We start from the raw sequence: 13,419 nt of genomic DNA, 5'->3' as shown, positions 1-13,419 counted from the left end.
TAGTTGTAGAACTTTTTTTTTTTTAATAATCCCAATCTAAGTACCAAACGATTTTCAGCTATTCAATGAAATATATTCACAGTTCTATTACAAATTTCAAATTGTTTTTATTTTTTATACATTTTATTAAGCATTTATTTATATTTTATTTGAATAAAAAGCACCGACAAAACATCTATTATTATATTATATTATATTATCAGCATTTTGTAAACTAATTATTACATAACATTTAAAAAATATAAAAGATTTTTAAGTTTATGTTTAACAATGAATATTATGATATATTATGTTCAAGGAAATCAAGTTGGTGTAAAAATATTTTCAGATACAAATATATATCTAATTGTAAACGTAAATTGTAAATATATATATATAGGTGTACATTATTAGGTATACGTTATAAGTCCTAACGCTCTATTACTGTGACAATTTAATGGTATGTTATAATATATATTATTAAATATTAATGTATATAATATATTTAATTAGTCATACAATATTCCTTAGATCATGTTAAGTTTATACTTTAATATTAGACAAGTCCTATCATTTTTGATAAATTATAGGTTAGTCAAAAAACATAGAATTTGTTACTTATTCAGTATTTTAAATCGTTTATATTAGTACAGCGAGTGTAGATAGAGTAGGTTATAACTTGTACCAAAAGTATATTTTATTTAGGTATATCTTTTTGGTTAAATTTTAATTAATAGATACAATAAGATACTTTAATAATATTATTATTATTTTTTTTTTTTATTATTATTATTTAACTATATAATTTTAATGCACATTGCAGTATTTGTCTCATTTAAGTAAAGCTATTTATAATTTTTAGGCGTCTTCACCGTATAATTAACAGTATATAGTTTAGTCATTTCAATCTGCATATTATATTATTATGGTAAATTGGTTCACTTTTATAGTATATTTATAAATATCGCTGATACTATATGATAGCAGTATAATATTTTGTATACAATATTTGTATCCCAAATGAATTACATACATTTTCTAGATTTTTGTTTATACATTTTTTTGAAAAACTATTTTCTTATAATCTGTTAGTTATGAAGTTAATTATATTCTTGTATTTGAAGGCACAAAAAAAGTAATTATTGACAATTGAACTAGAACTTGCATTTAACAATTTCTTGGTTATGCCATTGTAACTCAATATTACATAAGTAATCTGATTCATTTCTTTGAAATTGTTACATTAAAATAATATCGCACTTAAAGTAAACTATAATTATAATTAATATAATAAAATATTACAAAACATGCAATTATATTAAAACTTTTTGTGAAATAAAATTATACCTAGCGAGTAGCGACGTTTAATAAAAATTTCTTATATTTTTTTTTTAAACTAGGTTCACGTTCACTATTATTATAGAACAATATTTTAAAAGTTAAAACCATTTTCATATTTACTCCATGGTCGCGCCGCATCAGTATCGACCGTAATTTTCTTACGAAATAGTTGAAAAATCAAATTTATATTTTCATTCATCTTGTAGCAATTTTTGAAATAGCACTAAAAGTAATTTTCCGCTGACACATACACACACACAGTATAAGCTCTATTCTCCCCCTCTTTCTCTCTCTCTCTCTCTATATATATAAATAAATACGAAGTACCTAAAGAGTATGTATATGTATATATGTACGAACTTATATATACATATGAAAGAATGGATGCGAGGGTATGCGAAGGGAAAACAAGTTATTACAGCAAGGGCGGCAGCCGGTTAGCAGGGCACCCCGACCCCAGTATATATATACAGTATATAAGTCGTAAATCCGTCCCTGCTGCGTGTACCTGCCTTCCTATATATACGCACACCGCACACGTGCGCGTGAGTTTAACTCGCGGAGAGCGCCGCGCGACCGATAGGAATTGACCACTGATGATTACTTTTCCAAAGGGCGGACACCGCGAACGGCGGCGGCGGAGGGTCGGAAACGCGAAGGGTAGCACACATACGACATGTATATATATATACGCACAAACATGCACATAAACCTATAGTAGTCGTCCCGTACTTAAATGTATATAATATAGGTGTATATATTCGCGCCGGCCAGTGGCCCCCTCGGTCGTGCCCGCGATTGCGTGATGGACAAACATTACATTACCGGTCCGGATCCACTGTGTGTTGTTCTTGCGTTGTATACGATACATATACATTTAATATATATATGTGCGCGCGAAGTTACCGGTGTAACATAATCTTCGGTAATGGAGCCCAGTGACGTCACACTGCGGGAGTACGAAATGCATCAATTACACAAACACACGTGGCGCTCGCTATATATTTATATATACATTATAATATCACGTAGACGCGCGCGCGCGCATCACCCGATTTGTATCAATCAACACGAACAGCGGAAAAATAAAAACAATATTACGCGCCCGAGAAAATTTTTTTTTTTTTTAAAGAAACTATCACGCCTGATAAAACAATAATTTATGTACTACCGCGGAATAGATTAAACGGTACTACGTCTATATAATAAGCGAGCACATCGCACGAATGGATATACTTTTTTGGAAGCCATTCATTCGCGATGGACATAGCCAAAACGAATTACATACAATATATGTTTGTTATAGTAATACACGTGTATAGGTATCTAAATAGTATGTATACATTATCATAATATTATATTGTTTTACGTCACGATGACGGCGTATGTGTTACACTCGCAGGATTATTTTGTTCGCATTTTATATAAACCTATTAAAACTGTGACAGTTATATTATTATGATGTCTATAATGTACAGTAAATGTACCTTACCTTTATATTATTGTACGCATCGTACTACACGTGTATATACTATAATGTCTACATAGATAATGTTCGAGTACATTCGCAATTACACGATGATTTGATTGTGACATCGTGGATTTTCGAAAACTCATAATATTAATATCGGTATCGGCGAAGTCCATACATTTATATTGATCATAATAGTATCGTACTTGAAATACTTCATCGAGTTGTATACTTTAATCTTATACAGATATAAAATCAAGTTGCAGGCAAAATAAAAAATTAAATTTACAACAGGTTGTACATTTTTCATATAATTGTATACCTATAGGAATTCTCAATATAATATTCTAAAATTACCTGTTTATTTTTGATAAATACAATAACATGTTATAGATAACCATTTTATTTTTAAAATATACATTTTAATTTTGCTTTCAATGAATCGGACGTTATAAGTTTTCTATTTTGTTATAAAAGTCGCGGAAAAAACCCAGAAAAATATTCACAACCCTGGTTAAATATCCCACGGAAGTCTGTGTGAGTTTTATGCATTTTTATTATCCAATTTTTGATATATAGTTAACAAACGATATACCTACTAACTGCAATAACAAATGTAATATTTTGAATGGGTTTTGACTGGTATGAACAAAGTACAGGCTAGTGGGCTACCTATAATTTATATTATTTGGTATTTACTCCTTATATCTAAAGCATTACACGAATCCAAACTTGTGAAGTTGTGAACAACGAAAAAAAAACGAAATGCTTCATACAAATTAATTAAAAACATTATGTACCTTTAAACGAAAATAACACGTAAGACACACCAAAAAACGTATTAAGTTAATATTTCCATAACTATAGCATCATATTATCTATATAAAAATGTGCATTAATAATTCGCGTTAAATCGTTTGATAAAATGTTTAACTCAATTTAACGTTTTTTATATTCTTATCTATAGACGTATACTCAATTATGAGTGAATCGACCCGCCTAGTATAATATTATATAAAAAAATAAGCTTGAAATTAAATGATAATGACGTATAATATACCTTTTGCCGTTGCGCCGTCGCCGCTTGGTCGCGTAGACGGTGCTCAGCGGGTTGACGGGCTGGACTGGCAGTGCCGTAACCGCGGCCACAGCCATCGAAGCGGCGCCGGACTGACCGCGCAACTGTCCGTTGGACGCGGCCACCAGCTGATGGTGTTGCACGTGGTTCTGGTGGTGTTCGATCAGTGGCTGATGGTATGTGGCTGGGGGGGCGCCGCATGGCCCCGTCCCCGTGACGTACTCCGTTTTGGGGGCGCCTCAAGCAACCTGCGGTGTCAGCGCCGCGCGCCCGTTGTCACTTTACCGCCGATCACATTACATCTCATCCGTGTGTCGGTGGTACGACGAGCGTGGCGACCTTCAACTCGTTGGACCCCGCGTATGACCTTATATAATGCTAATACTTTATCGTCTAATCCAAATCTCGTATCCACGTATCCGTTATATAGTTACGTATATATAGACGAAATCCTAATTAAAAACAAATAATAGATTACATGAGATTAATAATTATAATAATATAACAATAGTTTTAAAACCAACACATAAAAAATTCAATACAATTTTAATTTTAGATTCTGAGCTATGAATGTACTAATATTGATATTTGATATACTCGTATATTACAAATTATGTGGACTTTTGGGAGCGTGTCTAATCTTAACGTAAAATTAAAGAGCATTATATTAATGCTTCGATCTACATACTTTGAAATTGGTTAGGATTTTTGGAGAGTTCGGGAGGACGAGGGTAAAAAATTACCAGTACTTTTCAATCTATTCAAGAAAAATATTAAGAACAGATTATGGAAAAACGAGAATATTTACGCAAGGTGCACCAGTTTTTGATTACAACCGATTTAGTTATTTTGTAATAATTTAAGATTGACTGACCAGTAACCGTAGAAACTTAAAATACACCAAATATTACTTAAATTATTATTTTTTATTAACTATATGAATAAGTCTTAAATTTATTTAGACACGTTTTAAGCTATTTAACATGTATACGCATTTGAAATGTTTGAATATTTGTAGTTTTTTCGAAGAAACTTTTCTTATAAACATTTAAAATTATCGAGGATACATGAGAAAACAATTTTTATACACATCCCAAGTTCAAATTTTGATAAATTTACAAAAATTTGCAAATTAACTATGGTGTACCTGTTAAACTTTATCAACTTTAAAATATTAATACCTTATAGGCATAAAAGTGAAATACAAGGTTCTTCATTAAGTTGTTTTAATAAAAACTACAATTTTTTTAAATACATATTGTGAAGAACAATTGCTTTTTATAGACTCTCAAGTACAAACTATAATTATAATTATAATTATTGGATATTTAAACAAAAATAAGGATTTTTCTTTAGTTATAATACACAAAATATTAATCAAAGGGACTTTAAATTATATGTATGTAACAACTTTCTATATACAATTCAATTTTCATAATATTTAAACTAATTTTAAGTTATAAGCACCAGTTTATAACACGAAGTCACGAACTATATTAATTAAGGTACAATTTACAGTGCAGTATATTCGGTATTAGGTATATACACACCATTTTATGTTACGTTAGTATTGACTTATAAGTTAATAACAATAATAAGTATTACTTATATAAAGTAATAAGTATATTAGATATAATATTATATCGATGGTTTTTAAGACGTAACAAAGTAGTTAACAGCCTACCATGCAGATTACTCCGAGCCCATGTTTATGTCCATGTCACAAAACCACCTACTACACTGCAGTTAAATATATTATGTGCATAATAAATAATTGTTTAACGTACTTAATAAGAATATGTTATGAATTAATAAATATTTTAAACGAAATGCAAAGCTGTTGAACGACTTATATCAAAATGCCATAATTATTTATTGCAATAAATAATAATAAAATATAAAACTGTATATTCATTTGTTTACATTTTAAATTAAAGTACACTCTTATAAACTAATAGGTTTTTCTTTAGATAAAATTCCATACTGTTTAAAACTATAAAATGACTGAGCCATACATGATAATTTTTGTATTGTTCGCATACATTGGGAATTCTGTACATAGCACGAGCGTTTAATAAAATGCTCAGTTTTCTATTTCTTCTGTAACAAATATACTATTATATAATTATATTATTTATATTATATTTGTAGAATATAGGGTACATGCTGCATTTGCACCAAAAGGTATCGTAGTGAATATTATGTATAATGTACATATATAATAGTGAAACTTTAATGTAATTTTTTGTAACTTTTACAAATATTAGTTTAAAATTTAACTATGACTAAAATAATATAAATTTAATTTTTCTTCAGTAGTAGTATTAATAATAATACCAGTTGGTATAAGAACCAACACTTATCAGTTATCTACATATTTTGTTAATTTGTGAAGTATGAATTTTATACTGTATCAGTAATAAATCGATAACGAGAAAAAAAGTGATATTTATATAAAATGACTAAACACCGTAAGTACAGTATAATTTTATAAAATCATATTATTAGTAGGGATTGATAATATTTTATCATAAATGTTTAAAAAAACAATATTTCATACAATTGTGTAAGGTTTTGAAATTTATCACACGTTAATATGTATATAAATAAATTATAAAAAAACCAAATTTTGTCTTTGCAATTAAAAAAAAAAACGTAATTCGCATTTTATTATAATAAGTATTAAACATTAAAGAAATGTTAATAAACATTTAAACATTATAAACATTGTGTTTATAATGCAGCATAAAACAGCATTTTAATTTCGTTATAATTTTAATAATTTTTCAGCATTGCGTGCGGTAGAGTGTAATTTGTTTTTGACATCAAATAACAAAATACGCTGTATAGATATATAAACGACAGAACAAATATTTTTCTTTCTGTTTTAACTTAAGTGATTTATGCGGTTTAATAATACAACGAAACAATGTAGTAGAGTTGTACTTAATGGATTATATTTGTCAATTTATTTTGTGTGTAATAACATTTTTAAATTTTATAAATTTGGTTACCTATTACAAATTTAAGTTTTTATAGGTCCGTGCTATAATATTATATAATTGCACATTGTACACGAAAAATTAAAAGATGATTTTAAACGAAGTTTAAATGGTCAGCTGGCATTATTTCTAAAGATGTTTTATTATGTGTTAAAACGGTTTTATATAAGTGATATAAAAATTTAAAAATATCATTGAGTTTCTATTTTCATTAAGGGTACCTATTTATATTTTATTCACAAACTTCTGTTAGTTATTTGTTCATCTATTTATCCATTAATAATTTGATAAATTGAACAAATATCCCGTACCTGTATTTAATAAAAAAAAAAATATAGCATATAACATTGCATATATGTATATATTAATGACATATACCGGATTATACGACCTCATCCCCTTTTCCTTGTTTTCGCTTCCTGGCCAAAAAAATATTTTTTAAATAAACATGTAAAAAAAATATTGTGAGAATAATGAAAATATTAATTAATTACCTACATTAAGTCTTGAATAGGGCTCAGATTTTAATTCCATCATCTAAAAAATTAAAAACCCCTTTAAAATATATTTTTTTTTACCTCTATAATAATAGAAATATAATTATTTCTCAATAAATATTTTATAGGCAAAAATTGACATCTGTTTATGACATATGTAATCGATCAACAGTCGTCTGTCGATTAGGTCATTAAATACATCCGATACTCGTGTTATTTTAAAACTAAGTTACGACATGATATTATATTATACATGGGAAAATATATATATAACTAGTATATATTAAATCAAATATAAATTATTCTTGTTTTTGTCATAGGCCATGTGACTACTATAAATGAATACTGGTATTCAAAAGGTAAAAAAAGAAAATGTTTCATAAAAAAAATCGATATTAGAATAATAGAGGTACCTAGCTATATACAATTTATTTTTACAGTTCATTTACTGTATAGCTAGCAAAGTATAATTTTAAATGTAAAGTACGTATTGAAAGTCCAACTAATCATGCCGAATCTATAATATATTTTATTGGATAATTATTAATTTGATAACGTATAGTGCCCATAACCAACATATCAAACCATGTATATTGTATATTAATATCGATTCTGTTTACAGCCGTGTCCCTATAGGCAACCCATATGATGGATAGCTCGCTTAATAAAATGTTGATATATATATATATATGTGTGTATCTAATATTATAACTTACTTAAGCGTACATTATATATTAGAACAGACATCAGTGTAAGACAGTGTAAGTACTTAAAACCTCTCGCTTAGAGCGTAAAAAAGCCAAGTTTACCTATACAACTGTTTTATATATATATACAAACATCTTATGCTGATTCAATAATCTTGCAAAGTGCAAAATATGATATACCAGTCCATGGAATCTATACCAAACTACCACACATAATTTATTATGTATATACAATACAGCTGTACTGATGTGTAGCCAGTAAGCCTATATTTAACGCGTCAATTACGTTCATTAACTACATTTTTATTCTGACGTTATGTAAACATGTTAAAACAATATCGTTTATAGACGAGAACTAACAGTTTTATGCACCAAAGAGATTGCATGCCGATTAGCGACGACAAGTAATATTTACGTATACCTAATACCTATATCGATCTAGTCTGCGTGCGCCGTGCATTAGATATAGACACGAGACACCTATCGTGTGAAGGACTTGAACGTGAGCTTCTAGATTTGTGATCAATATTTGATATATTTTCTCGTGTATCGGTAAATTCTTAAATCATAATAAATATTTTTTAAAGTACATTCACTATTTTTGCATTCACATCAATTTACTTATACTTAATGAATAGTATTAAGCTACATAATTTGTATCAATTAAAATAATATTTCCTGTATTTTCATTCAATTATAGTTTACTTTTTATACACATATTTTATTATTAATGACTAATGAGTTAAGTTAATAATAATAATATTTTATAGTAATTATATATCTTAAATCACTACAGTATTCGTATGGAATACAACAAAAAATTTTCATCTGTGTTAAATGTGAAATTTAAATCTTTTGCAATGCTTTTTAAAATGCTTAACGTATATTGTTATTTGTTAAGCATAATATTATAATAGGTTAACTCTATGCTTCTCTGCTAACTGAGCGACAGACGATGGTACACATTGTTGAGTCTGCATGCACAGCAAACCCGTTATCAGACTCGAGACAAAAGCTATTTGTTTATGTGCGTGCGCTAAGTATAGGTACATCATCGTGGTTAAAATATTATCTGGGCAATCTATAAGGAGACACTTGTCGCATTCTGTATAATTTTATAAACAATTTCTGCAATGTTACATATAGAAAGTTTATACTCATAAATTAATTAATAATAAATAAAAAATAGTAATTTTATAACTGTATATATATATATATTTTGTGTTAAATAAAACACTGCAGTTTTTACTGCATATATATTTAAAACCATTTTACTTTAATAGGTAAGTATACACCTATATTTTTTATTACTTTGTGTTAAAACTCGAATAAGCAGGTAGTTAATTGTATAGGTACATTTAATTATTTGCTAACTAAATATTTTAAAATCTAAGAATCAGATAATATACTTACTATATTATATATTATGTTTATTATTAGGGTCTTGTTTAAGATAACTACACTACGCTTCTATCATACATATTATATTATCTAATATAGAAAATCTAAACAGCACCCGATTTTTATAGCTAAAATATATATAGTATCAACGACCATGGATATTAATATATATTATATATACATATATTTATTGAAATATAATAATGTTTAACATATTGTTGTAATGTTGTTACACACTTTAAATACATTTTATTTAATTATTTTATCTAAACATATTATTATATTATAAAGAATCTCGAATTGAGTTTTTAATTTGGAGTTGTTATAATTATACCTAATTGGTACAAATTTTTGAAGTTAAGTACGATTATTTTAACAACAACAAACATATTTGTATTATTATTATTTTATTTTATTTTTAATACAAATAAACCATTACATAAATTATAGTTCTACTAGATTTATAAATTTTAATTTATGTATATGAGATATATATATACGCGGTTAATACATATTATATATACCTACATAATAGTGTATAATGCAAGTGTATATGAATATTTTACCACTTTTATGGTTTACCGGCCGGTTCAATTATTTTGAAAACGAATAGGACATCTAAATATATACGAACTACTTATAGATATAGTCGTATAGATTATTTAAATATCCCAAGTCTTAGATAAAGTATGCTGATAAATATTTTTTATGTTTCACGCTCGAGTTGTTTGGTAAAAAGTATAATACAACCTGTTCTTGTATAAAAGGTGAAAAATTATTTGGAAATTACATTAAATAAATAGACATATTCTTAATTGTTATAAAAATATAGGTAGTTATATAACCTACGATTATAAAAAATATTTTTCCAAATAGTCTTATCGAGTTAATGCGCATTATAATAATCATACAAAATTATAAATTTAAATGAATTTTATTGTATAGGTATCTATAAATAATGATAGAAAAATATTATAATAATTATACGCCGTATGTGTACAATGTACATATACCTTCTATATTATGCTCTATATAAATATTTGTATACAAATAACTATAATAAACAATATTATACAATTCCATTAACAAATATAGGCTTAATCTCACATTATGACATAATATTGTAATACGTACGATATCGATATCGTATTATTATGATTTTTAATATCAAAATAATAATATGCTAATTTTAGCGATAACTTAATGTAGCCTAATCGAAATCTATACGATCTTATACCGAGGTAATAGTTATACCTAATACCTGTTTATAATTTTGATATTGTCTTTTATAAGAAAAAAAGAAAACACAACGTTTTTTCTCCTTATATTATTACAGTAAATGTATATTTATTGTATGGTTTCATCATAAAATGTTAATCGATTTAAATTTTAAATACTGCAGTTTCAGTAATTTCACTAGACATAAAATATGAGTTTACCCATTATATAAGTACATTAAAGTCACTTTATAGTTTATATATACCTATTATAGTTGTTTGAATATTATATAGATAATTATATATAATATAGATTATTATTTAGAAACTATTTACAAAGTAGTTAGATTTCGTTTTAGTTTGTTAGACTAATAATATATTTAACTTAAACGGTTACTTTTATAATTTACTCAAAACAATCCTAGGACTCAATTAGTATATTTTATGTTTATTCAAGGGATTCAATTATATAGTTTATTATTTTTTTCCCATTCAGAGATTTGATTCATATGCACTTTAATAATAATTGGCTGGAGGGTATACATAGAGGTGCGGCAAATGTAAAATAAATTCGATATTATCAATTTCATATTTAAAAATTACATTTTTGGTATCAATGTCACCAACGCACCTAGGTATTTTAAATTCCTACGGAAAATAGTATAGTGTTCAGATCAACTCGTCTATAAATAAAAGTACTGTAAGTGTATACATCGTATATATACGCGATATACTGTAGCACCGTTATCGCTTATTATATCCTATACTTATACCTAAAATGTTGTGTATATAGTTTCTACTTTAATTACAATACGTATAAAAACTTACGTTAAAGCTCGAATTGTCACGATATGGACGACTGCTGCAGGTATAAGTACACTGTTGTATATTATATAATATTATATATTATATCAAATTGTATATATACAGTGCAGGTGTGTAGTATAATAAAGACAAGTAAATTGGCGCACTTTCAGGAAAACGCGATTTGCGAGTGACTATAGTATTAATTATACCTATATATGATTTATAAATATTTAGGCATCATGTATATACTGCAAATATGTATAGGTATAAACGTATAAATAAATCCCTGAGCGAAAATTGATGACGCGTCGGAAACAAATCGAGAGACGACTCGAGTGGGCCGTGGACCTAGGTATAGGTAACTTATAAGTATAATATAATTGTATTCAACGTATATATATATACCTACGATCGGACGGGCGAGTTTGAAGAAAACCCGCGATGCAAATACGATAATTTACGATCCCGGGGCGTAGGTTTGACGGAAAATATTAAATTTTATTTTCGTTACATGAAAGTTGGTGTACACACGCGCCCGCGCACTTGCACACACGATATTATATATACACACACACACACACACACACAGACACGGACGCACACGCTGGACACCGTACGCGATGGCACGACGAGGCGCACTGCTGTTCTGGCGCGCGGTGAACGGATGGAAACGGCGCGGCGGCCACGGTATATGATCGCGGACTGTTCGACTCGACGGCGTGCGGGTCTGCGCGCGCGCGCGCGCCCGCTCGCTCGTGTGCTCCCGCTCGCGCCGTCAGGTTCGGGTCGTACACCGTCGGCGGCGGTGGGGGGTGGGGGCCGCGACGACGATTTCGACGAGTTTTGTGTAATTTTGTCCCCCCTCCGGTGGCTTCGGGCTGCGGCGGCGGGAGGCATCGAGCGCGCACCGCGTTCCGTTCGTTTTCCATTCCACTTGGATTGGCGGCGGGCCGCCGACCAATGGGGCGCCGACCGCCGCAATGGCTGACGACTGCCGCCGCCGCGGCGTTTACACTTTTCCTATTACAATAATTACACTAGCGGCCACCGCCGCCGTCGTGTACGCTATACCAGTCATAGGGCTCGTGTGTGTGTGTATGTGTGTATCCCGTGGGAGTCCGTCGCCCGAGCCGCGAGCGATATTGTTATTACACGCGTATTATTGCGATTGCGTTGTATTATATATAATATGGCGAAGCGCGCGCGCGCACATCACACACTCAATCGACCCGACTGTGTTATTATAATATTATAATATTGTTATTATAACAACGTTTTATGTACCGTGCACACACATACACACACACACACACACACACACACACATACACACACACGTCTATACACAGGTAGTTCGTATTATTATAATAGCTGCTGTACCGGCGCGTATACATCTATACAACGCGTACCTATATATTATGAAAAATAATATTATAATAATTTGTAATATTGGTACAAGCTGCAGCGACCACCCCTACGGCCTTGCTGCAGCACGACTGCAGCAGTCATTATTCTGTCGTAGTCTGTGTTATTGACGTTTTTGTATTGCTGCTGCCGTAGGTCCGTTCGAGTATATACCTGAATATCGATAACCGATGACCATTTTCATATACTATATATTATATATCATTTATAAATCAAAAATATAGGTTTACGTTCATATTTACAATTTATTTATGATTTGATTACTAAATATTTATTAGATAATATATAATATACGGCTATTATATAGGTAGGTATATTATATATAGGAGTATGACTTGGAAACGAAAGTTGGGTTAGGAATGAAAGACGCAAAAATGTACATTCAATGTATACCTATATATAATGTAAATACGTATATAACTATATTATTACCCACGAGAATACTTGATTGCATTTAAATGCCACGTAAAAAAATTAAAAAATTGTAGTAGCAG

At 29.4% G+C, this 13,419-nt stretch overlaps 1 protein-coding gene across 8 annotated transcripts in view; it reads right to left on the bottom strand.

Moving 5' to 3' along the window:
• Positions 1-12,219, bottom strand: part of LOC132929843 (aryl hydrocarbon receptor) — a 53,833-nt gene extending 41,614 nt beyond the window's left edge. For 6 of the 8 annotated variants that reach the window (XM_060995448.1, XM_060995471.1, XM_060995478.1 and 3 more), the window contains exons 1-2: positions 11,906-12,219; positions 3,852-4,321 (exon numbers count right to left, since the gene is read on the bottom strand). In XM_060995448.1, the coding sequence (XP_060851431.1) occupies positions 3,852-3,946 (95 nt within the window). In that variant the 5' untranslated portion in view covers positions 3,947-4,321; positions 11,906-12,219. Of the gene's footprint in view, positions 1-3,851; positions 4,322-11,521 lie in introns of all 8 variants that reach the window. The other 2 variants (XM_060995456.1, XM_060995463.1) reach the window with 2 other exon arrangements.
• Positions 12,220-13,419: the final 1,200 nt, after the last annotated feature.

The sequence above is a fragment of the Rhopalosiphum padi genome, chromosome 1 (assembly GCF_020882245.1).
Source record: "Rhopalosiphum padi isolate XX-2018 chromosome 1, ASM2088224v1, whole genome shotgun sequence".
Classification (NCBI taxonomy): domain Eukaryota; kingdom Metazoa; phylum Arthropoda; class Insecta; order Hemiptera; family Aphididae; genus Rhopalosiphum; species Rhopalosiphum padi.
Note: the sequence above shows the minus strand (reverse complement) of the source record. Positions and strands in the feature narration are given on the sequence as shown.